The 26,143-nt window shown below is 43.8% G+C and overlaps 1 protein-coding gene across 1 annotated transcript; it reads left to right on the forward strand.

The window, feature by feature from the left end:
* Positions 1 to 1,062: 1,062 nt before the first annotated feature.
* Positions 1,063 to 25,400, forward strand: dnaaf5 (dynein axonemal assembly factor 5). Its single transcript, XM_030790907.1, has 13 exons — positions 1,063 to 1,591; positions 2,321 to 2,505; positions 5,246 to 5,370; positions 5,912 to 6,030; positions 8,294 to 8,526; positions 9,017 to 9,247; positions 13,409 to 13,552; positions 16,553 to 16,721; positions 18,500 to 18,647; positions 20,311 to 20,461; positions 22,109 to 22,265; positions 22,808 to 22,999; positions 25,267 to 25,400. The coding sequence occupies exons 1-13, from the start codon at positions 1,063 to 1,065 to the stop codon at positions 25,398 to 25,400; spliced, it is 2,517 nt and encodes an 838-aa protein (XP_030646767.1).
* The last annotated feature ends 743 nt before the right edge of the window (positions 25,401 to 26,143 follow it).

A 26,143-nucleotide genomic window follows, 5' to 3' on the forward strand; every position in this document is an offset into this window, starting at 1 on the left:
ACTAGCAGGTGTCTGGAAACGGTACATCACTGGTCCCCTTACCGTTATTCACCGGAGATGCTACGAGGTAACGGGTCTAGCTTGCAGCTAAAAAGGATGTTTGCAAATCTCACCGTTGCTTGCCGCTGTTGCTGCTGCTGATTCTGTTCGCCTCGCGCTGCGTCTGTTCTAATGACGTCAATCTTGTCTCAGTGCTGCTCAACCGCAAAGCTGCTTTCTCGAAGCCAACGCAATTACTTTGTGATCGTGTTTCACTTACATTTAATTAGCTTTTGTGTTTAACACTATTAATCGATTGAGCTGGTGATCTTAACTGCATTTGGAACAGTATGCGCGTGACAGGTCTAGGTCTCTTTTTTTTGTTGTTGTTGTTGACATGCATGTGACAATTGTGAATGGATTACCAGGGATCCTTTTGCGTCAATGGGCAAATATGATGCTCGCACTGAAATTCCACAGATTGAATTGCGCTTTGTTGGACAGTAGATTAGAGATACCGAATATCAACACAATAAACAAGCCTGAAATGCCCTTCACGTGCAAGTTGAGGTCACTTGCACGAGAAATGTCGTTAAATGTCAAGTTTAAAGACAAACGTGCACATGAAACGTACGAAATATTAAGCCTATGGGTACACATCGCATCTTGAAATGCAAAATATTCAAAATGTTTAAAGACTGTGTTTTGTAATCGGTAATGTAAATTAACTGACAACAGGAGATTATTGCTGTCTCCATTTTTGGAAGAGATGTATAAAATGAAAATTTTCTAGCTTCTTGTGGTGGGCACTTATATATCGATTCACGCCCTGTTATGTTATTGTTAGCATAAATTAAAAAATACAAATATGATAGACATGTCTTTACATGGAGAGATAGATGGCTTATATTATAGAAGTCCCATTTGCTTACTTCTATTTGCCTGATCAATTAACGCATAATATGAGCGGCAGAATACGAACATAGCAATAAAGTTTGACAGTTTTGTATTTGCATTCAGTCGTAAAGCGACTTTGTTTGTCGTAAAGTAGACAGTTGCTATAGCTACGCAGCTAGAAGAGCAATGGCGTCGAGAGATGAGCATGCTGCTACCGAAGTTTTAAGATCATTGGCCCGATATCTGAACTGCCTCAATGAGGACAACAAAAGTACGAGGAAACGAGCGCTTGAGTCCATCAAAAGAGAAACAATCGACAAAGGACTTTCTAGCGCTGTGCTACAAGAGATTTTCACACATCTGCTGAAGCCTCTGTTGAAATGCCTGTCAGATCCGATGGAGAGATGTAGGGAAATTGCTATCCAGATGATTGGAGAATTTATCCGATGTGTACCGAAACCGGAGGATTCCTTGCCTTATCTTATGCCTTCTATAGCTCAACGACTCGGTGGTAAAGACATAGTTGAACCGGCTGAAGAATTGCGGCTTTCCATGATGGAAGTTCTGTCCTTGATTGTGGAGGTTTGTGGGAGGCAGTTGGCTCCGTACCTGGACGATATGATAAAAATTCTCCAAAGAACGATCGTTGATCCTTTTCCAGATGTTAAGAAGGAAAGCTGTAAATGTACGGTCAGTTTCGCCAAAAATGTTCCAGGTAGGTCATGTGCAGTGATTAATTATCAGTTTACGGACTACAAGAGTACAAGTGGGGTATGAATGAAAGTTCATGTTAAGTGAAGCTCTAATGCGTATGAAAGTTCAATTTTGCAGGTCGCTAAAAGAAAAGTAATAAACCGATTCTTTGAGTCTATTGTAGACAACTGATTTGCTCAAGGCCTTGATTTATGGGAACGTAATTTGTTATGTGGTTAGCTGGTTAGCATGCAAGCTATCTCTGTATCCATAGTTGTGTCAAACATTGGAACAGACCGTTGGTTGCCATGGTATCACAGGCAGGCAGACTCCGTACTTGCGTACTCTTACTTAACTTGAGTAGGCTAGAGGAGTGCAGATGGAGTGTTGAGTCCTATTAGGTTGTCGTCAATTTATTCTCGCCTGATAATTGAACTTTGCAATTAAGCTCAGGAATACATTATGCATTGTGATGAATGATTGTACAAAGGTCTTGTAAGATCGTATTCACAGAACACACTCACACACTACTATCTAGAGAAATTACATTTAATGTTTTTAAATCTCAGGTGTCAAGTGCACCATAGCAGTTAGCTATGGATGTATTTGTTTCCATCATATCCGGGCACAGTTGTGTGTCCCTCCGTTATTTTGGCTGTTCGGATAATCTCTTTACAATTGCAATTCCAAATCTTTCTTGTTCTATTATTCTCTCTGAAAAAGCCTTTGTTGTTGGGTTTTTTTTTTTCAGAACATTTCCATATGCAGGCAGAAAGCCTGGTGAAGCCTCTGATGCAGACAATTTCTCATCAGCACTCGCGCGTTCGTACGGCAGTGACGGAGGCCACGGGCGCAGTCATACAATACGGCACAGGCAAGAACCTGGACGATGTTCTGTCTCATCTCGCACAGAGACTGTTTGATGACTCGCCGCAGGTAATTGTTAAGTCTGACTTTTTGTCTGTAAGGACGATTACCCTGCTTTGAATGAACCTGTTGTGTTCTTAAGATGTGATGAGAACCCGTGATAATAATTCTGTAAGGCCAAAGAGGTCTTCAGCCGCGACCTACACTCAGCCTGTGTGAATGACTGTTTTACTGCATTCTGTTAAACACTTTTAGAATTAGAGACAACACAATCACTCCAATTTAAGTATAGTCACGTCTCAAGATAATGAGATTGTCTTCTGAAGTACCAGCTTAGTTGGACTTCAGAAAGGCACAGTATCATAAGAATGAGGAGGGGAAAAAAGAAGAGAAGGACAGCAATGTCATAGAGCAAGAGTGGTGAAGTCCAGTCTTACAGGACTGTATTTCTGCTGGCATTCATTATCAACCAAGCTCTGCAGTCTCCAACTGACCAAAGAGTGCACAGGCATGCTTTGCAGTTTCTTGGTCACTACTGAGGGCAGAACGCAGCAGAACTTTGCTCTCTTGGAAGGGACTGGAGACACACTCCAGTGAGATTGTCACAGAACAACCAATTAAATGAGAGGAGGGCCTTTACTGTTTTTCCGTGTCTTCATTATCATGTTCTTACCTTAAAACAAGTCTCAGATAGTGGAGTCTCAGTATTCTTACATTAGCATCTTCAACTGGAGACAATGAGAGGCAACCCTGTCCTTGGGTCAAAGACAAGCGCATTAAAAAAATGAAAGTGTAATACAGCTTAAAATTTTGTCTTTCTTTCTGTACATTAGAATGTATCCTGTTTAATTTAAATATTTTCCAAGCAAAAAATAACAGCTATCATACATTTTTACCATGATTTACAGAAGACATCCACTAAAATGTCATTCAGTGTAACAACAGTTTATATAAAAAAATCTTTTGAGGCATATTAAGAGCAACAATAATTAGATGACATATTAAAAGACTCTATTTAAGCCCCCAAACACTAATTCATTGTAATCTGAAATCTTTATACTTTGCAGGATCCTTCCAACCACTAGGTTTTATCCATTTGTCAACAAGAAGTTTTTATAAGGAAGTGAAAATCATTTAAAATCCAATTAAATTTAGTTTGATCACATTCATATGCTGTAATAAGTGCAGGTCAGTATAAATATATTGTTTCGTTTTTACATAAAAGTATCTGTAACACCGAATCACCACGGTTTGTTACTCTGAATGACGTTTTGTCAAAAAGGGATAGAGTGTATTGGTATTGTCATTGTTTCCATTATTGCGATGTTTAAAATTAGTCTGGATCACTAAATTAGTTTTAATAACATTCCTGAGTAAATGACAGCAGAAACAGATGTTGAAGAAGAATAAGCATTTTATTCTACAAGATTGTCACATAAAAAATTTTCTATAAACACCCACATGGGCACACACAACCACACACACGCACACACACACACAGGAGTGGGTTCTGCTGGAGAGGGTCTTTCAAGATCCCTCTCAGGAGGCTCCACGAAGGACGCTGGTGTAAGATCCAAATTTGCCCTAATACGTTTTGCTTCTGCCCTGTGTTTTCTTTCCCGCCCTTTCTTTTGCCTCTTTTCAGCTGAAGCATCTGATAAATTCCCGAGTGCTAGGTGATCAGGATTCACACCCAAGGCAGTTTGCTTTCTTCTGTGATAGCTGAAGTGCAGATTTGATGCAATTGTGGATAGAAACTCTATGTTATTAATTATGGATACTTTCTGTTTGTCAACATAAATGACATGCTATCAGGATGAGTATTTTGGGTGGAGAATCTATGCAGGCTATGAACTGGCCACCTATATCAAACAATGACCTTGACCAATAAAGTTAACTACAATTATTCACATATACTTATTTTTCTAAAAATCTAACAATAGAAGTGTTTTTTTGCATTTCACTGAATGACATGCGGGTTCGTAACTCAGGTTAGCACACTATGAGAAGATGAAATTATCAAATATTTAAGAGAGATAAACTCACCTTGCTGTAGCACCACAGGGGTGTTCAGGGGTCTTTTTGATGATGTCACAGACTGTCACATGAATATTAGTTTTTGATATGATTTCAGAATGGGTTCTTAATCTTGTTACACTGAATGACCTCTAACAAACTGCGTACTTGGCACAAAAGTCCCCGGCTTATTTCAATACTTAAGAAAACAACAAGACATTGTCCTTTTAATATAACACTACCAACAATCATTTGGACATGCCAAGAAAACACATATATACTTTCACTCGTTTCTTTTATGTTTACTTAAAGATATAGTGGTAAAAAAAGCGCGGACCATAACACTGAATGACAGTGTTGCAGTTTGGAACATTATTCCACCCATATTTTGAGATTTTATTTTCCCAAATGTTATTTGAAACATTAAAGTAGATACTGTAGTTTTATTTAATATGTTTTCTGCGTATATAAAATCACTTTTGTAAATTTAATTTGATGGGAACACAAAAATGGGCACGTCTCATCTTTGACCCCATTAGAGGCTGTTCAACAAGCCTTTCAGACCAAAATCGTCCGGCAAGTCATATTGCCAGTCAAAACAAGGCATGACGCAAGTGTTCCATTTTGCTAATTAATCTCATGTCAGTTAAAAAGTCAGAATACTTCAGAATAAAATCAACACGATAACCAGAGATATAGCAGTTGGTATGGCTTAGTCCGTCATTTTTGCAGAGGAAATGGTAGAGCTGCGATTGTATATTTATAGTAATGCATTCCTCTTCTTTTCATTCAGGTGAGAAAAGCTGTGACAGTGGTTGTTGGTGATTGGCTCCTTCATCTGCGAGATCGCTACTCTTACTTCCACAAGCTCCTCCCACTCCTACTGAGCAGCCTGAGTGATGAAATCCCTGAGATAAGGTAAAAAAAAACAAAAAACAGTACATTTCACACTTTTTCCTCCTCTCCTTCTTTCCCATTGTCACTGCCCTGCACCTAGAAGGGTCCTTAGTTGGAGCCAACATCATTTTGTTAACGTGTTGTCTTTACGCTTCTGTGACATCGTTGTCAGTAATTCATCAATATTTTCCCTCTCTATGTATATATGCACAGATACAGCACATTACCTATTTACATGTACTGTACTATTATAATTTCCATTATAATTTATTTTAATAACTGAGCTTTGCCACCTGTTTGCTCTGATCATGATTGTTTTGGTTGTGAAAGTCTGATGCGTGAAGTTTTTTAATTACCTGACTTGCTGTAGCTCTTTTGATTAATGAAGTGTTCATAACAGCAGTAAATAGTGTTAGTGTGTGTGTGTGTGTGTGTGTGTGTGTGTGTGTGTGTGTGTGTGTGTGTGTGTGTGCACGTGTGTGTCCGCTTGTGTGTCCCCGTGTGTGTGTGTGTGTGTGTGTGTGTGTGCACGCACGTGCGCATGCCTGTGTTCTTACTGTAGGACTCTGGCAGCTGAGCTGTGGAGGCAGGTTGGATCCCAGTGGGAGAGGGAGAACGAGGACGATTTGAAAGACAAAATGGACTTCCTCACCTCCCCACCCCTGCGCTACCCTCCCGGAGGTTAGTATCTCTACAGCAACAGCATCACTCTCAATACTGCTTAACACAGCGAGTGTAAAACTAAATCTCTTTCACACAGAGGGGGGAAAACGGGGTCATTCAGGGAACCGTATTTAGGAAAAGGACTACACCTGCACCTTCTCTGACAGGGCATTCGTGCCACCACAAATACAGCTTTCCTCCTGACTGACACGTCTTTTGTGAATGAGCTCTCTCTGTGTGATAGAGGCTAAAAACGACCGACGCTACAGCGTGATTGACGCACGTGAATCGTCATTTTTCTACAAAGTTCTCCCTGTAATTAGCGATTGCAGGAGGACGCGTTGTCACGAGTTGTTGTGCCCTACATAAAAAGCTCATTCAGTCATGCCACCTATCTGTGTAGTCCATCTATTTCTCTGAAAAAAGGAAGTAAATCAGGTCAGTGCATGTCTGGTAGACTGTGTCCCTCATATGAAGGGACGGTCTCATTTGGGCTGTGATGATTTTTTGATGATTGACGTAAGACGGAATGCAGATCCCCCTTTGGGAGGAGATAAAGCCAGGACAGATTGGGAGCTTTGAACAGCCTCCCAGGCTAAACCTGTGTGTGGGTCTGTGTGGGTCTGTGTGTGAGTGCGTGCGTGTGTGTTTGTGCGTGTGTGTATTTGTGTGTGTGTGTTTGTATGTGTGTGTGCTCTTTATAGCGCACAGCAGGGTCTGGATCTCAGTAGCAGTCTTTAGCTACCGAATATCATCAGTCTTCTCCCCCACTGGGTCTCCTTTAAGTTTTATCAAATTCATATCTCTTGTTATCATTATAGTGAGACAAGATTAAGACACTTTTTTTTAATGATGTCTAAGTGCTTTGAAGAGCGAGTGAAATGCAATAACAGAAGACACAGCCAATCTCAAACTGCATAATTTAATTGCTCTTTTGCTCTATTAGAGGATGTATTTGATTTTCTCTGTGTTTTATTTGTTTGTAGTTTTAAAAAACTGAAGTAATTACGTTCGCCTCCTCTTTCAAACAAGACCATATTGTCACATATTGCCTGATTTACGGTTACTTACTGTTAGAACTCTGCCCCATGGCCACTAATTACACTGAAAGCATTAAGATGGATAGGGTCAGTGGAGGTGAAGACACACACGTGCACGCACGCACACACACACACACACACACACACAAACGCCTGCCTTTGAAGCTCATGCCGCCGATGATTAGCATCTCAGAGTATTGAGTGATAGGTCCTGGGGCGAATTGGCGGTCGCTTTAGGGGTGGAAAGTACTTCCTGTGAGGGAACTGATCCTCACCTCCCACCCACCCCCCCAAGCTCCCCCAGCCTCCTCATGCATCAGTCTCAGAGACGTTTAGTGGGAGACGAAGCCACATCTGTCACCCACACAGGAGCTTATTAGCAGGTATTAATAACGTTTGTCAGAACCACTCCCAACCGCGCTGGGAATTTTCTGCTCTGTTAGCACCTCAGCCCCAGCACGTTCGACTGAAGATACACATTTTTTTAGTGCCGCAGGTAAAGTTTAATTTTTTTGACAAGTTTGTCTTATTTCACACCGTGAGTTGTGAATGTTTAATTCAGTTGAAATTGAGGACCTTGCTAGTCTATGAGAAATGATAACTGATTTTTCTCTGTATATTTATGAGAGCAGGTGAATAACTGTTAGTAATGAGTGGCTGAGTTGGGGGGGGGGTTGTGGGTTTAATCAGTAAGAAGCAGGATGCTAGCACGCAGATGAGCAGTTGTGATTATAGACCACCTGACAGTTAGACACTGCAGTACAAAGAAACACAAAGGCCATGGCCTCTGTAGGGGATGGATGGATGGATGGATGGATGGATGAACAAGTGTATGTATGCAGCCTGGGAGAGGAGGTTAAGGAGTGCACTTCTTTCTTATGAGGGGTTGTGAGTCTCAGTTATTCCTTATGAAGGGTTGTGAGTCTCAGTTATTTCCCCTAACACTAAAAAATTAGTGCCTTAGACTGCTGATACCACAGAAGTCACACACATATACTCACACACACACAAGTAAATTGCTGAGTGAGTATATGTGTGTGATACATGGTCATAAATCCACATGACCTGTAGCATTGAGTAGGTCAGTGTCAGACATTTCCAAACTTGCAGAAACAGGCATGTTCTGTCGTGCGTTCTTGCATTCTGTCATGTCTAGTATGTTTCACCTTGATTTATCATCTTCTCTCCTTCTCTCTCTCTCTCCCTTACACACACACACACACACACACACACACACACAGTGGAGAGGCCTAGTCTGGGCTGTAGGGAGTTGGTGGTGAGGAATTTGTCCAAGCTGATGCCTGCGGTGAGCAGGGACATGGGAGACTGGTTGGTGGGCACGCGGGTGAAAACTGCGCAGCTTCTGACGGTTTTGCTACTGCATGCGGAGGACCACAGCACGCAGCACATGCAGCTGCTCCTCAGCACCCTCTACCACGGCTGCGCAGACACGGAAGCCGACGTCGTCGCACACGTAAGCGCAGAAAGTGCCCAATTCTGTCGTAGGCCAAAGCTTTGACCTTGAGAATTCACGTTCACGTTTACTGTGAAACCCAGATCACATATGAATCAGTTAATATTTTGAATGAGGTCAGATAAACCTCAGACTGATTTCATACGTAATTTTATGACCAACGCGAGTGTAGAACACATAATTATGATCGTAATTATTCACCGCCTAATTATTACGAAATAAAATGCTGAACCAGTTGCTATGATAATACTAAAATGCATAAATGAAATGATATAGCAGTGACTGGTTTTGTGCGTGGCGTGACGGTCTTGCTGGAGCGCGGCTTGATGTGATTAGAGTGGACAGTTTGAACTTTACCTTGAACCCTTATGTGGAGGACGCGCGCGTGACCGATGTCTCCTCTGTCCGTGTGGGTTCGAGGGCTGTGGACGCACCTGCATGTATGACTGTGGGGTCATGACCCCCCCTCCATCTCTCTCATTCCTCACAGTGTCTGGAGTCGTCCAAACTCCTGGGAACCTTCGTCGACCCCGAAGTCTTTCTCAAGCTGCAGCTTGCCCACGTAGAGAACTCTTCATCATCGTCATCCTCCTCAGCCTGGACTCGTCTCATGGTGCTGGCGGGCGTGTTACGGGGCTGCTCCAGAGATGCCCTGCGGCCTCATCTCGTCAAGATCGCCGACATGCTCGCCCACCCCGACGTCTGTCAGGACTCCCTGCAGGTGAGACAAGACCTTTGACCTCTGAGACTTTTCTGGAATGAGTAGCTTTGAGTTGTTGTATTTCTCTCCTCTTGCTGTTAAACTGCAGACTGGTAACTGAAACTGCCGCTGCTTTTTGTCAGAATGTAAGGCTTTGCTCTGTTCTATTCTCTCTCTCTCTCTCGCTCTATCTCTCTCTCTCTCCCTCTCTCTCTCTCTTTCAGTTTTCTGTGTTTTTTAGGGCTCATGGGTATGAGTGTGATTTTTATCTGACTACAGAGATCCCATGTTATTTTTCAAGTGTTTTTTTTTCTCTTTAAAGTTTATTTTTGAAAAGAAGCTTCACACTTCACACGCAAGCAGCCAAGGTTCCTCTCAGATCTCTTCCCGTCCAAAAACATTATTTTTCTCACCAACGGACGAAATCAAACGAGTTAGCCTCAGAGCCTGCGAAAAACATCCCATCTTGTCTTTCAGTAGGACTGCAAAAAAACATGCATGTTGAACTTTTGCGTTTCCTCCTTTTCCTTTCCTTTTTCTCTGTGGCCCACATTCTTCTTTCTCTTTGATATCTGAATAATTGCATTTCTCTGGCGGAGGGGGGGGGTTAGGGCTGGTACCCCCTGACCCGCTGTGAATTTCCTCTTTGGGATAATAATAATAAAAAGTCACTAATTTTCGCTTGACCTCTGCATGTCTGAGCTGACCTCTGCCGCCCCGACACCCCCGCCCGCCCCCCCCCCCCCCCCGAGCTCTTTTTTAAATGCTGAGACCGCCCGGGTTGTTTTTTTTTTTTTAAGAGTTGTCCTGTCGTTTTCTGGCGCCCCCTTCTCCTCCTTTCCTCCCTCCCCTCCTTCCTCTGTAAAGTGGGTCCGTTTCCAAAGCAGGGCAGGCGACTCCGGTGACGGGCGGACAGGAAACAGGGACAGCCTGTTTTGGACAGGTCACATGCTCGCTCACAGATGCTCGTAGACCTCTGGTAGTCTCAGAGCTGGGGAGGGGTGGGGGGGGGGGGGGGGGGGGGGGGGGGGGGGGGGGGCTTGGTACCCGTTTTAGCAAAGCAGGCCACCCTAAACGCACCTGCAGCACTCTCCAGAAAACAAACTCAGTCTAGAGAGAGAGAGCGAGAGAGAGAGAGAGAGAGACCACTGCCAGACCACAACACAACACAGCCATAAATAAGAATACAAAAAGAGCAGCACCTGCGTCCAGTTCACACACATGCACACCCATGTGGTGTCTCCCTCTCTCTCTCTCTCGCTCTCTCTCTCTCTCTCTCTGTCTCTGTCTCTCTCTCTCACACACACACACACACACACACACAGACTCACATGCTTGCATATGCACACGCACCCAGATGTGAAGTCACCAACAGTCATCACAGTGTCACAAAGGCTGTGATGAGGCTGTAAAAAATAGTGATAGAGAGAGCAGAAGAGCACCTGTTCCAAGCACGCATTTACAAAAACACACACACACACATACACACGCGCGCGCATGTGCGTACACACACACACACACACACACACGCAGGCAGGCACGGGGTCCCCACAGCATCACACGCTCAGCAGGTCCACAAGAATTTACCACACTGCCACAGCAGAGAGACTCTGAGAAAAACACTAGCGTCTGTTTTTAATATGACAATAACTCAATGGAGCAGCTGCTGCGAGCGGAGCTGAAACACAGAGACGGAAAAACCAAACCCAGGAAAAAAAAAAAAAAAAAAAAACGAAAAAAAAGCCGACATGAAATGCAGACTCAGATCCTCTAAAGTAAACGTACAGGGTCGGGAGAGAAGGGGGGAAAAAATGCTAGCTTTTGATCTGTTAAACATTAGACAGTTTAGAGACAGAGAGAGCGAGAGAGAGAGAAAGAGAAAGAGGTTTGACTTGGATTAAAAAAGGCAGTCAAGCCATAAAATATAAATAATCTTCAAAGTGACAGCCAAACCACGCAGGCCCTTGGGGAGCTGTGGTACCCTGTGATGACGATGAAGATGGTGATGATGCTGATAGACTCTTTACCTCTCGTTCGCTCTTTCATCTGCCTCTTTTTCCAAATAAAACAGGGCTCAGCCAAAAATACTGCAAGAGCAGCAACGGAACCTCAGAGAATATCAAAGCAGTTTCAGTTTAGTTTATTTGTAGCACAGGCCTGGTTGTGTGTGTGTGTGTGTGTATGAGAGAGAGAGTTCATGTATGTGTGAGAGTTTGTGTGTGTGTGTGTGTGTGAGACAGCAACAGTTCATGTATGTGTGAGAGTTTGTGTGTGTGTTTGTGTGTGTGTATGAGAGAGAGAGTTCATGTATGTGTGAGAGTTTGTGTGTGTGTGTGTGTGTGTGTGTGTGTGTTAGTTTGAGTGTGTGTGTATTTGTGTGTGTGTGCATGTGTGTATGTATGTGTGTGTGTGTGTGTGTACGTGTGTGCCACACACACACTGACTGTACAGAGACCCAGATGGCCACAGTGAAAGCAGCTCTCTGTCATCACCAGGGGCCATCACGTTACTGGTTGTCATGGTGAAGGAGATGTTAAAGCATACACAACAGAGCCTACAGATGAAAGGAATAGACATATTTACAATAGCCACTTAAAGACAGAGACTGTCAGGAAAACACTGAAAACCACTGACCTACAGTAGCACAGCACTGTGAGAGAGAGAAAGACAGAAAGTAAGGGGCCTGTCCTCTCTCATCTCCTCTCAGCTTTTTCTGCAGTGACAGGTTAATATCTACACATACACACGCACACACACACTCATGCACGCACGCGCACACGCGTCTCTGCATGTCTGCCTGTCCTGTGTCCTGTCTGACAGCTGTGGTGTGTGCTCACCTCTCTCCAGACCAGAGATGAGAACACACCACACCTCTCATTAAAACTCATTACACCCTGCAGACCAGTCACCTGGATGCCCACACATGTGTTTACCCCTGTTACCATAACAATTAACAGCCCAGCAGACCCAGCTGGAGCAGGGGATGTCAGGAGAAAGCTCACTGATTGATTAAAGACAGTGGACAGGCATCCCACCAATCATCTCATCACGTTGCCATAGCAACACGACAACAGTCATGCAGGTGGACAGACTCATTGAAGTTACTGTTACTCTTACTTGCTCTACATACACATTATCTGTTAGTCAATCACTCCTTCTCTTACTGCTACACAGTTAAGAGTCACTTTGTGGTATAGAGGCATATGTGTGTATGCGTGTGTCTCTGTGTGTGTGTGTCTGTGTGTCTGTGTCTATGTCTGTGTCTGTGTCTGTGTCTGAGACAGTTCTGTGAGATCAGGTGAAACCTAGATGGAAGGTGCAGATTTTTACTTTCTCACCAGTTCCACAAGATGTATGTGTGTGTGTGTGTGTGTGTGTGTGTGTGTGTTTGGAACTGGTCATCATGTTGGGGACACACTCACATACAAACACACTCTCTGGTAAAGTAAACATATTTTCCTCTCTCTCATAAGCAGGAGACCTTGACCTTCCTCTTCCTCCTTTCCTCTCTCTCTCTCTCTCTCTCTCTCTCACTCTCACTCTCTCTCTCCTTTTATTTATTTTTACTCTCTCACGCTAGTTCTGATGGCTGCTGGACAGAGGTCCTGCTCCTCCTAATATTTCACACACACACAGACACAGACACACACACATACAGTCGACTAGGGCTGCCCCCTCCCCCTTTCACACACACACACACACACACTCCGCCATCTCCTGTGCAGACACCTGGAGGTGAATTGTGCCCCTCCCCTCCTAATGACAGGCCAGTGGAAAACAGGAAACCGGGGTGAGGGGGCAGTGATGGCATGGTCGAGGAGGATTCCTACTCATCATGAGCAAACACTCAATACCAGAGAGTCAGTCAAACAAACCACAGGAGAGAAAGAGAGTCTCTGGGCTTGTGTGTAACTGTTTCAGAAACAAGCGGAAAGTTTAGGTTTCTGCAGTGGGCCTGAAACAAAAACACAGAGCGAGAGAGAGAGAGAGAGAGAGAGAGAGAGAGGGAAATGAGTTGCTCTGTTGCTAAATGAAGGACAGTGTGAGTCACTGTAATAATGGAAGCAGTAAAATATGTGTCTCTATATATAAATCACTCCCTGGGTATTTAACAAATATCTGTCTGTGTCTGCGTCTGTCTGTCTGTCTGTCTGTCTTTGTTTCTTTGACTCTGTCTCATAGAGGGTGTATCTGGAGCAGTTGCTGGCGTGTGTAGACGCTCTGCTGTGTGTGTGTGAGTCCGACTGTGCCACCATCAGTCTACAGCTGCTTAAAGTTCTGGTTACCGTGGAGAGCCTGTCTGCTGAACAAGAGCTACGGGACAACGTGAGACACACATACACACACACAGACACACATACACACACACACACACACAAACACATATTCTCACATCTGTGTTTTAGGATTTGATGTTCAACAGTAGCCCTAAACTGTACAGACTACAGAGAGCTTTGATTCTCACATTGGAAGCAGCAGAAGAGGAAACATGCCATGTTTAGGACCCAGCTGGGACAGTGTGTTTGATTACTGTGGTAATTACGGTGAAACTCCACAGGCAAAATTCCAGCTCTTAGAGAATAGACACAAGACTTTATTTTAGACGCCAGTCCAACCCAGTGACAGTCTAATGTACTACATGAGACAATGTTTCAGTATTTCCCACATCTACTGGAATAACAAAGCTACCCATGCACACCTACACACACGTGTGCACGCACGCACGCACGCACGTAGGCACACACACACACATACTCACACATAAACACATTCACACAGAAACATGCATCATGCCCAGTAGCATTACACGCTTTTACAGAAATAGTAGAACTACCCACTGTTCCATTCATACATACATACACACATATTTACACAGATTGTCAGTGTCTTATTTTCATCCTGATTATACCCAGACAGCGTATTATGGGAATAACATAGCTGTCCATTTCTCAGTGTACACACACACACACACACACACACATTATCGCAGTCTACAATATTACACCCTGATTACACCCTTTTACAGGAATAACAGAGCTGCCCCATGCTCCACACACACACACACACACACACAGAGCCTGTGGTCATAGTGTTTATAACCTGTAATTCATCTCTCTAAGGGATGCCCTCTATCGCTCTTCTCCTCCACCGCCTGCTTTCATAAGAGCACTTTTTATTTTTTTTTTTAACCATTTTTTTTCCCGCTCTCCTTCATCCTACTTTTTTTTCCATTCTTTTCTTTTTTATTATAACTGGTGGCGTGTTTTTTTTTTTGTTTTTTTTTTCGGGAAACAGGGGAAGCTATCTAAGGAATGTCACGTCTCTCCCAGTTCAAAGTGGGCACAAAGTGAGCTATGTCATTATCCACTCACTTCCACCAAACACAAATTGCAGCTTAGCAGTGGAACTTTAAAAGACAGAGGGAGGGAGAAAGGAGGAGTAGTGGAAAAAAAAAAAAGAAAGAAAGAAGTGAAGGAGTGGAATAACAGGTGTGCATGAGTCTGCATCACCAATGTTTCTCTGTCACGGGTCTGCATCACCAATGTTTCTCTGTCACGGGTCTGCATCACCAGTATTTCTCTGTCACGAGTCTGCATCACCAGTATTTCTCTGTCACGGGTCTGCATCACCAGTATTTCTCTGTCACGAGTCTGCATCACCAGTGTTTCTCTGTCACGGGTCTGCATCACCAGTATTTCTCTGTCACGAGTCTGCATCACCAATGTTTCTCTGTCACGGGTCTGCATCACCAATGTTTCTCTGTCACGAGTCTGCATCACCAGTGTTTCTCTGTCACGGGTCTGCATCACCAGTGTTTCTCTGTCACGGGTCTGCATCACCAGTGTTTCTCTGTCACGAGTCTGCATCACCAGTATTTCTCTGTCACGAGTCTGCATCACCAGTGTTTCTCTGTCATGAGTCTGCATCACCAGTGTTTCTCTGTCACGGGTCTGCATCACCAGTGTTTCTCTGTCACGAGTCTGCATCACCAGTGTTTCTCTGTCATGAGTCTGCATCACCAGTGTTTCTCTGTCACGAGTCTGCATCACCAGTGTTTGAACTTTAAATTGATATTGTCATACCTGTGTGTGTATATATATCTATATGTATATATTTACATTCACTTAAATGTAACATTATCTCATTTAACAGACGTTCCTATCCAAAAACAACTCAAATCACCTGTATGTGAAGGGGTTTGTGAACATAACAGTTATTAAAAAGGCAGGATTCGGAAAAAGAATTATAGTTTCCAAAGAGGCAGACGCCATCTTCCCATAAAAAAAGAACTATTCATTATACAAAATGAATACATACATATTATATTACATTACACTTTATACACAATTGTACATCAGTGAAATTTATGTATTATATACAAACATGTACATCATACATACCCATTAGACCTTACACATAATGTCAAGCCAAGAAGTGTGTAGGCTCATTATAAGAGTATTAAGTAAATACAGAAGTAACGCAGGCAGTGTTGGCACGGTAACGCAGTGAGCTGGTACTCTCAGTACACAGCACACATCACGCAGTCACCACGTCAAAACAGAGAGAGGAGAGAGTGAAAGAAAAACAGCACTTGTCAGTGAAGTTTAAACAGGGCTACTCTTGATTTATGTCACTTTCTCTCACGGACACAATACAGAAACGTTCTGGAAGATATTGCAAAGCCGGCCAAGGTATGACCGAAAAAACATGTTACTACTTTAAACTTTAACCACGTCTCACACACACAGAGACACACACAGACACACTCATACGACGAGGGACGGAAGGGAATGAAAAATAGGTACCTGGAAAAGGAGGAGAGAGTGACCGGTGGGCAGGGAGAAAAGGAGATTGACTGAAGGAGACAGAGAAGGAGGGAGGAAAGAGACAGGCAGCTTTGCTCAGTGTTTTCCGGACACAGCCCTGTATCTCTTGGGAGTGGTGTTGTTTTTCCCAGAAAAAGTCCAGTTTGGGTTCCAGTCAGAGGGGTCAGTGTGACTCAGGGTCAGACAGAGACTCTCTGAGCGCTCTTTCACTACAACCTATTCGCACACTCACATATTCTCTTTCACTACACACTGTTCACACTCTCACACACTCACATACTCACAGGTCACATCCTCTCCGTCTGGACCAGACAACAATCTGGTTTATACCCCCCTCTGTTTATATCTCTTCATTTGTCTTGCTTTCTCAATCCTTTTCTATTTCCCTCTGTCTATCCATCTTTAATGCTCTTCATTTGCCTCTCTCAATCCTTTTCTATTTCTCTCTCCCTCTCTCTCTCTCTCTCTCTCTCTCTCTCTCTCTCTCTCTCTCTGTCAGGTGGAGGTGTGTGTGAGGGGTGTGTGTAGCGTGCAGAGTTTGGCTGGAGTAACAGAGCTCTACAGGAAGCACATGGCTGAGCTGCTTCAGTGGCTCTCAGACACCCAGTCCAGTTGGACCACTTACTCCATCCAGAAAACCCAGTTAGAGGTCATCATTGTCCACTCAGGTGAGAGAGGCCAACACTCACATTCTATGACCATAATAATTTTAAGGAAGTAACCACTGCACTCAATGCCCAAAGCGTCCACCTGTTTCAGTTAATCTGAACATTGTATTGATTCATGCCCGTGAAGAAAAAACAGAATCGGAATTGAATTAAACTGAACTGACTCAACTCTTTTCACTTTCCTCTGTGTAGTCCCCCCCAAATCATCCTTGTCTTTATACTTTACAACATGCTTTACACTTACTCAGCACCCTCTGTCTGTTCTCTGTGTGCATGTGTGTGTATGCACGTGTGTGCGTGCATGTGTGTGCAATCACAGAGATTTACATATTTGTGTGTGTGTGTGTGTGTGTGTGTGTGTGTGTGTGTGCGCGTGCGTGCACGCCGTGCCTCTGCGTGACTGTATGTGTGTGTGTGTGTGTGTGTGTGTGTGTGAGTATGTGTGTGAGTGCACGTGTGTCTGTGTGTGTGTGTGTGTGAGTGCACGTGTGTGCGTGTCTGCGTGTATGAGTGCGTGTGAGCAGGTGTGTGTGTGTGTGTGTGTGTGTGTGTGTGTGTGCGCCTCTTTGCACGACTGTGTGTGTGTGTGTGTGTGTGTTTTTGCAGACTTCTGTCATGTGCTGAGACATCACCTTGCTTCTCTGTGTCCCTCTAATCCTCTCTCATCAGCACCTCTGCCTCTCTCTTATCCCTCTCATTCTTCCTCCCACTGCCCCTTTTTTCAGACTTAATTGAATGGAAAAGCATCAGCAGCTGAAGGTTGTGCTCTAAGCCTCAGACACAACTGACCAGTCTCTCCTAATCTCACTGCCAGCTCTTCCCCAGCCACACTTCAAACGGCCCCCAAAAGCCCAGGCCGACCTGGTCTTGACCTCTTTTGCATCGAAGCTACTTTCAACTTTTTGCTTTGTGTGAACTTCTCTTTCTTCTTCTTTTTTTTTTTTCTTTTTTTTTTTTTTTAGCTCTCCCTTGCTTGAAATCCAGGGTTTAACCTTTGTCCCCTCAGTGGATCACACTAACAGGGAATGTTAGGAACACTAGTGCCAGTGCTATTTGCTGTACGAGTCATTTGATTTGCCAGATCCCCTGTCAGTCAAAACCTGTCAGTTGTAATTCGGTTCAGTTCCGTTCAACCTGCTGCATTACCATGACAAACTGGCTCTTTTGTGCTGTCAGTGCTAGTATAGACTCTCCTATCTCTCTTTTACAATGTCTTGTGTAGGATTAGCGTTTATGAGACATCCTAACACAGACGGGAGGTTTTATTATATGATCAGTTTATAGTCGGTGGTTTAGCAGGTGATTATTCTTTAAGGCTCGTTTCAGCATTATCCAAGCATATTTACTCATTTAGTGTGTTATAATAATATTTCTCTGTCGTCTGACGTGCCACCCCCCCCCTTCCCACCCCCCATCTCTTTTTCTCTCTCCCCCCGAGGCGTGACAGGAAATCCTGCGTCTCCTCTCTCCTCTGTTGTCTCTCGCACTTGTATCTCTGACCCTCATATGGTACAGACTGTGTGAGACTGTGTGTGTGTGTGTGTGTGTCGGAGGGGAGGGGGGTGAGAGGGGGGAGTGGGAATACACTCGTTGTGGATTTCCCATGCCAGCATCATGAGAGCAATAAACTACAGTACTCAAAGTAACACTCACAAAGGTCTCTGTTCTGTCATCAGCGCCGCACTTAAAGAGAACACTCTTATTTATAGACCAAGAGTCTTGAAAATGGATTTTATAGTTTGTAAATATCCGTGTGTGTGTGTGTGTGTGTTTTTCAGGTCCAGTGGTAGGGGAGTTTCTCCCTGCTGTGTTGCCACTTTTGAAGAATATTCTGGAGCCCAGCAGAGAGCCAGAGCTCAGACTGCACATATTCACCATGCTGGCCAAACTACTGCTTAACGCTTCACACACACTCGACTCTCAGGGGTATGTGTCACACACACACACACACACACAAACACACATGGTGTATCATAGAGCAGGATGTGTCACATTTGTTCCACCAAGTTCTACTCCCAAATACAGAGAGATACGGTACAGTTACTTAATCAGAGATAGATAGAATGGTAGACAGTTACATTGTCTTTCCTCCTCTCTCTCTCTCCGTCCCTCTCTCTCTCTCTCTCTCTCTCCGCCCCTCTCTCTCTTTCTCACATACTCATTCAGTAAGTGAGTCACAGACGGACAGTGTTTGGGGATTCGGCTGAGGGGGTGTGTAATTGATCTGGCTGAGTTTGTCAGTTCGACATGCTCCTCCTCAGTCATGCTGTTAAACCCAGAATATTCCGGTCTGGCACACAGAGTGAGAGGGGGACTAGAGCGTGTTTACACCGAATCTGTCCACGTTGTGTAACACACACACACACACACACACACACACACACACATACACTCATACTCCTCTTCACACTATCACAATCTTTCCCTCTTTCTTTCCCTCTCTTTCTTCTCTTTTTCTCTCTCTCTTTCTCTCTGTTTAAATGAATGAATCTTAATGATGTACTGTACAGAAGGTCTTTGTTCTGAACCCAAATCACATAATGACACCTCTTTAAAAAAAAGCTGAGAGAAAAGTGCAGGAGATTGGAAGGAAAGGCAAAAAAAAATGTCTTCACTTCAAACACAAAGTTTCATATACTCATTATAAGTGCGTTTCATGTGGATTCACGCGTCGCCACAGAAATAAGAAGGTGTAATATAAGTAGAAGGGAGGGGGGACTCAGAGGAACACAGAACACACACTCGTATAAAGGACTAAATCACATGGCTGTTATAGGAGCAGGAGCTTCATCAGTGTGACAGGTCTGGAATTGCTCAGAGAAATCTACAGCACAGAACAAAGAGAGAAATTAGTCTCTTGACTTTGTCTGGCAAAAGAACAGTGGATGGAGTATGTGCACGTGTGTGTGTGTGTGTGTGTGTGTGTGTGTGTGTGTAATAAGAGACAGTGTCTCAGGTTTGGACATTTAATCACTACTGTTGTTCTGCATGAGAGTGTATACATAGGACAGCACCAATGGCTTTGCATTAATGAATGGACCTTAGGCTCCCCCTGATGGTGGATTAATGGTAATTCATGTTTACTGCGTAGAGTGACCTTTTCAAATAGTGTACATGTTTGTGTGAAGGAAAGAGGAGAGACAACAGGCATCCAGATGGCCTGGTGCATCTCCAGTCTTGTCTCCCCCTCACGTTCCTACTGTTTCCTCTCTCTGTTCCTTCTGTTCCATCCCCTCTGTTTTTCTCTCCTCTTTCTCTCTCCTTCTCCACCTCTCTTTCTCCCTCTCTCTCCCTCCTCCTCTCTCTCTGTACCTATAGGGTTACATTAGGAAGACAGACCTTGAAAAACAGCCGTTTTTTTTTTTTTTTTTAAAGGGAACACTGGTTCCTGCCCATGTGGATCTCTTTCTCTCAGATATCAGCTGCCCTGAGCCTGTCTAACTCAGAGCACAGAGACAATGGACTGGGTCTGGGTGAAGATAAGAGCTCACACACTGTCTGTTATTTGCCTACTTATGAAAATCAGTACTCTGTCTGTCTCTCTCTCTCCCTCTCTCTCTCTCTCTCTCTTTCTCTTTCTTTTCTCTAGGCGGTTCTGGGAGTATCTGGAGCTCTTTCTGTCTGACTTGGTGTTACCTAACCTGGTTTGGCACGCGGGGCGCACAGCCGCTGCCATTCGCACCGCTGCTCTCAGCTGCCTCGTAGCACTGCTATATGGAGGAGCTATCTCACCTGAGCAGGTACACACACGCACACACACATACAAACGCACGCACAGACACACACAGGTCACTTCTCTGCCTTTATTTGCATTAAGACCTGGACACACATCACTTACTCAGACACACGCAAACAGGGCCAGTTTTTTTTATACCTTTATCCAGACTGTCCAGACAGAGGTAAATTTTCAGTCTTCCTGCCTGTTAATCCCTGTTTTTGCCATCTAATTCCCTCTCTCTCGTTCTCTCACTCTTTCCGTGTCTGGCTTTGGTGCGCAAGCGTGTGTGTTGGACACGGTCGAGTTGCAGGTGTGTGTGTGGGTGTGTGGGAGAGCGGAGGAACCAAGCTGGTTCACATACCATTCTGACTGCGGGACGAGGCAGTGTGTGTGTGTGTGTGTGTGTGTGCTACCCTCTATGTTTAGGGCAGTTAACATCACTTAGCCAGGCCTCCTCACATCCCCCTTCAGTCAGGACCCCCCCCCACACACACACACACACACACACACACTCTTTCCGCCCGTCTCCCCAAAGACAGTGTTGCCAACCCAAATGCCATGATGCATGCACGCACACATTCACCAATAACAAAGCTATCAGCGATAAACAGTCATTTTTGTATACCTGCTCACCACCAACCCAATAAGAAATCACATAGGTATGCATACATAAATATCTTATTTATTCAATGTGCATTCAGAGACTCATAGACACGTGTTTGATGGACCCCAGAAGGAAACTTCTTAAAGGAGACAGCAGACACAGGTTGTAGGATGGAGTGATGGGAGTCATCTGTCAAGTTGGACTTGTTTAAGTTCAGTGGCTGCAGAACTGGCAGCTGTTTTTAAACTTTAGTCATTTGTAGAGAATTGAAAACAATGGTTTCTGGAACAGTGGCTCTGTTCAACACAGATTGAAATGGCATTTTTCTGTTAGTCTTACATTGTTCTGCTCCTCAGTTGCCTCCTGCAAAAACAGTTAGCTGCTCTGTTTTCTGCACACCCCTATCATATTCACTGCTATGTCAGCTCAGAGCACTCGGCTGCCTACAGCCTTTCTTCTGTGTGTGTGTGTGTGTGTGTGTGTGTTTTAGCTATCTCATGGTTACGCCAGCCCATTTCACACACTCCACTCGGACATTATCCAGAACTATGACATTCTCTCTCTCTCTCTCTCGCCCTCTCGGTCTCTCTGTTTCTGAAGTCCTGTAACATGTCAGTTTTGTTAAAGTATGAACACTGATCTCTACTTTACTGGGCATTCATTTGTAATGTGTACTTTTGGAAGTCACTGCATAGTTTGGTAGTGTGGTAATGTGGGTTTTGTTTGTATCTGTTTGTTTTAATCAGGGTGTGTTAGTTAGAAGATACTGGATGAATATTATATTTTTTTAAGGTGTTAATCAGTGTTGGTTGAAGTATGAAGTGCTGAATATGTTAATGTAATTAACTGTGTTAAAACGTTGGTGTTGTGTGTTAACTAGTGTGTGTGTATGTGTTTTCATTTTTTCATTTTTTTTTTAAATGTGTTAACCACTGTATTAATGCATTAGAGTTTGAGAATATGCATTAATGATGCCAATAAATGAATATGTGTGTGCTCAGAAGGTGTTGTGGTGTTCAGGTTTTTGTGTGTTAATCTGCTAACGTTAAGTTGTTCATGTTTTAGGTGTTGAGTGTGGAAGGCCGGTTGACTCCTCTCCTGTTGTCTGCTTTAGAAGAGGACTCTCAGCTCTCACGTTTAATGGCCTGTAGATCCATCAGCTCCATACTCACACACACAGCACGGAGACTGACACCAGACACACTCAACAAGATATACCCAGGTACTCTCTCTCTTTCACACATACACACACACACACCCAGCACAGAGACTGACGCCAGACACACTCAACAAGATATACCCAGGTACGCTCATACACACACACACACGCACACACAACACAGAGAGTGATGCCAGACACACTCAACAGGATATACCCAGGTAATCTCACTCACACATACACACACACACATGCACACGCACACACCCAGCACAGAGACTGTCACCAGACACACTCAACAAGACATAGCCATGTAGTCTCTCACCATACACACACATATACAGAGTACAGAGTTTATACATAGACGCATTCAGTATTTTATATTAAGATGCATTCACATTTGCACACGGCTGCTACACACAGATATGCTCAGTTGTATATATGTATATGCAGCTACACATACACCACAGCACAGTATCATTTCTAATGCTCACTCATATTTAGGCAATAGTTACCTTAGGCCAACAAATATGCCCTTTTTTTGTGTAAATGAGTTTCTCACTGTGTGTGCTGTGTGTGCTGTGTGTGTGTGTGTGTGTTGGCAGAGTTGCTGAAGCGTGTTGATGACAGTAGTGAGGAGGTTAGGGCTGCAGCTCTCAAGGCTTTGAAGCTGTGGCTCTCTGCTCTGAGTAAAGACTACGACACACACACCTGTAAACCACACCTGGAATTCCTCTTCCAGCAACTCCTGCTGTACCTGGACGACCCAGACACCAGCATACAGGACACAGTGCTGGGTGAGACAGATAACCACGCCTCTGATCCTTACCGTAATACCATCCATTTAAAAAGAAAAAAAGAAAAACCCAGGGAACAGAAAAGAAATGGAGCCCTCATCTTTGACAGTGACGTGTCAGAGATGAGGATTACTTGCCTTGAACAAACCAAGCAGGATGCTGTCATACTTAGACACAAATGACTTTTCATTTGTCCTGGCACCTAAAAATATTATTTTTGCTTTGACATAGTTATGTACATAGCATATGTTTACAGTAGTAGAATCGATCTAGCACAGATAGATATTCATCAGAGCCTTGTGCCCCACACTTAGTTAATCACGGCTCTAAGGCAGCTGTGGAGAGGAGATTCAGCTGGGGTTGATTAGAATAGGAGCTGAAATCCCACAGGAGAAAGGAGTGCCTTTGCCTCCATGTTCCTGACGGAGTCCAAAGGAGGTCAGCTCCCTAAAGCTGTGATCCTAATAATCATAAGACACCTCCCTAACTGATCCCGTAGTTTCCTTTATTTCAGAACAGCTCTTCTATCCTTCTTCTCTGTCACTTTATGAATCATTCACACCATCTCTGGCTCTTCTAGATCACGAGGCTTCTGAACTGGTTCCAGCACCGCTGGGGTGTCTGTGAGACTGAGTCAGTCAACACCCCGCCCTGCCCAGTCGCTATCTCTCTGAGAACCGCACCCACGACGCAGTCCGTAACCCCCATCCCACCCCCGCCACCCTTCCCTCACCTCTAATGAACAGCACATGGAGCCCTCTGCTCATCACTTCTCAGCCGATCCCTCGTTCTTTCATCTCTCTCTCTCTCTCTCTTTTTCTCCCTAATCTCCTGTCTCCTCTCCTCCTCCGTTTTACAGGAGGCTTTTAGTTGAGCTTTGTTCTGTCCTCTGCGGTTTCCTCTCAGCGGATTTGCAGGGCTGGTTAAGGTTAGTCAGGCTGTATTGTGTGTAGTTCCTGATCGGTTTTGACAGACTGCAGGTGAGCGCTGATGTTTTATCCAGGACTTCGGAGACTAAGTATCTCCCACCAATAAAAAGAAAAAGAAGCCCCCCTAAACTTGGCAGACGCACCCAAAAGGTTTGATCGTATGGACTCTTCATTGAAGAAGGCTTTTAAGAGTCTTTCTGAAACTGTTCCAAAACCACTGCTCTGGTTGTGCATTGAAATCTAATTTTTGGGTCACAGTGTTCATTGGCTTGTCAGTCCATATCATGGTGATGAATTAACTCTGTGTGTGTGTGTGAGAGACAGAGAGAGAGAAGACAATGAGTACTGTTAGTCTAAGCTATGAGAATGTACTTTTCTTATTAAGATGATGTGGAAGTGTTGACTGATGACTGATTCTGATTGCAAACATAATGACCTTCTCACAGACCTGGGTGCAATTCATCATTCTATTGGTGTGTTTGCTGGGCTTTTGAAGCTTTTCCTCTTCTTCTTCTTCTTCTTCTTCTTCCCCTTCTTTTCCCTCTCTTTCTCCCTAGTTCTCCTTTCCTTTATCCTGTTCTTAAACAGCTATCATATTTCAAACAGATTTCAGAAGTGCTTGATGTTGGTCTGATTCCTGACAGTATGATGGACAGTGTCTCGGACACACAGACATACTCACACACACACACACACACACACACACACACACACAGTCTCTCTCTCTCTCCCCATAATCCCATAGGGTTTGGTTCTACTACCTGCCTCCTTCCAGCTGTTACTGAAGGAAGTAACAGTAGGCTCACTCTCTACAATTCATCTTTGTTCTCTTTTTTTCGTAGTTGTGAATACAATACACAATGTACATAGCCACCAGTGTACACAAAAAAGTCCCTTCGCTGGCAAAACGAACAAAAGAGTGTGTTAAAGGAGATCAAATGTGATATGTTCAGATAAGCTGACTTATTTTTCATTACCGCTGTGTGAGGGCAGGGAAGTCTCAGATATACACTATGACTGTGAGACTGGCACTGAGAGAGCAAGGAATGAATGAAGTCTCTTCGTTTCAGTGTCAGTGAGGAGAGGAGGAGAGTCAATGAGGCTTTGGGTTGTACCGCCATCTGGTGTTGGAACAAATTTACTACCATAATGCAAAAAATCTTCCTGATAAAAAGACTAGATCCTGATTTTTTATCTCTTGACATTGATTTGTTTGTTTTTAGCTTTATAAAAATGTATAATGGTCCATAATGGCTGTGTTTGTGTGTGACTGACTGACCTGCTGATAACCCCCCCCCTCTCTCTCTCCCTCTCTGTCTCTCTCTGTCTGTCTGTCAGAGGTTCTGAAGGCTGGTAGTGCTGTCCACCCTAGTCTCCTGCAGCAGGAAGTGGAGGCTGTGAAAGATAAACAGCGGAGCCCAGTCTACTGCAACCAGCTGCTGGAGCACATACATGCACTCAGTCATACCTGAACCACACACAAACACACTCCAAGTCATACCTGAACCAGACAAACACACACATACACACGCACACAGACACATGGACACACACACACGTATATTCATTAATTAATTCAGTCTACTGTGAAGAAAAGGTTCAGATAATACGTTCCATAATACCTGACAGAGTTTGTTCTGATTGTTATGTGTTTGTGGTTCATGAGAGGAAATGGTCAGTTTGGACTTCAGGATAAAACAAACTGATATGTCCTTTACCACTCTGATATTGTATCTCTCTTTGCCTTTTATAAAATGAAAATGATGCCTTTCCCTAAATTTTTTTTTCTTGTGAGACTTGAAAAAGAAATTATATAAATAAATATTTTAAAACAGACATGGCCATTAATTTGAGCACATTGAGGATTTGGGGACCATTTGGTTTGGGGGACATTCAGTAATATGATTGACTAATATTAAATAACCAGATGAAGAGGAACAGTGCACAGGTTCCACATTAGAACTTTTGATCAGTAGTCGTCCACCTCCATAGACTGGGTGTGAATTTCAGATGATCGCCCAGTGACATTTGGTAGTTCCTCAGTTGTCATGTTTTGGTTCAGTGAAGCCATGTACAGGTTTCTCTCTGCAAAGCATTAGAAAGCCTCCGGGGATATACTGCGGAGGGCTCTTGTTTTTCCGGCACAAATTATACCAGATATACTATTGCGTTTATGTAACCTGACCAGATAGCTGAAATATATGCAGTCTAACTC

Source organism: Chanos chanos, chromosome 13 (assembly GCF_902362185.1).
Source record: "Chanos chanos chromosome 13, fChaCha1.1, whole genome shotgun sequence".
NCBI classification, from domain to species: Eukaryota; Metazoa; Chordata; class Actinopteri; order Gonorynchiformes; family Chanidae; genus Chanos; species Chanos chanos.

What these genes read in the sequence shown, in the direction of transcription:
- dnaaf5 (XM_030790907.1), top strand. Translation starts at nt 1,063, where the DNA reads ATGGCGTCGAGAGATGAGCATGCTGCTACCGAAGTTTTAAGATCATTG. An exon ending in AAGCCGACGTCGTCGCACAC is followed by an intron (nt 8,527 to 9,016) that starts GTAAGCGCAGAA and finishes CATTCCTCACAG; the next exon opens with TGTCTGGAGTCGTCCAAACT. An exon ending in GGTCATCATTGTCCACTCAG is followed by an intron (nt 16,722 to 18,499) that starts GTGAGAGAGGCC and finishes TGTGTTTTTCAG; the next exon opens with GTCCAGTGGTAGGGGAGTTT.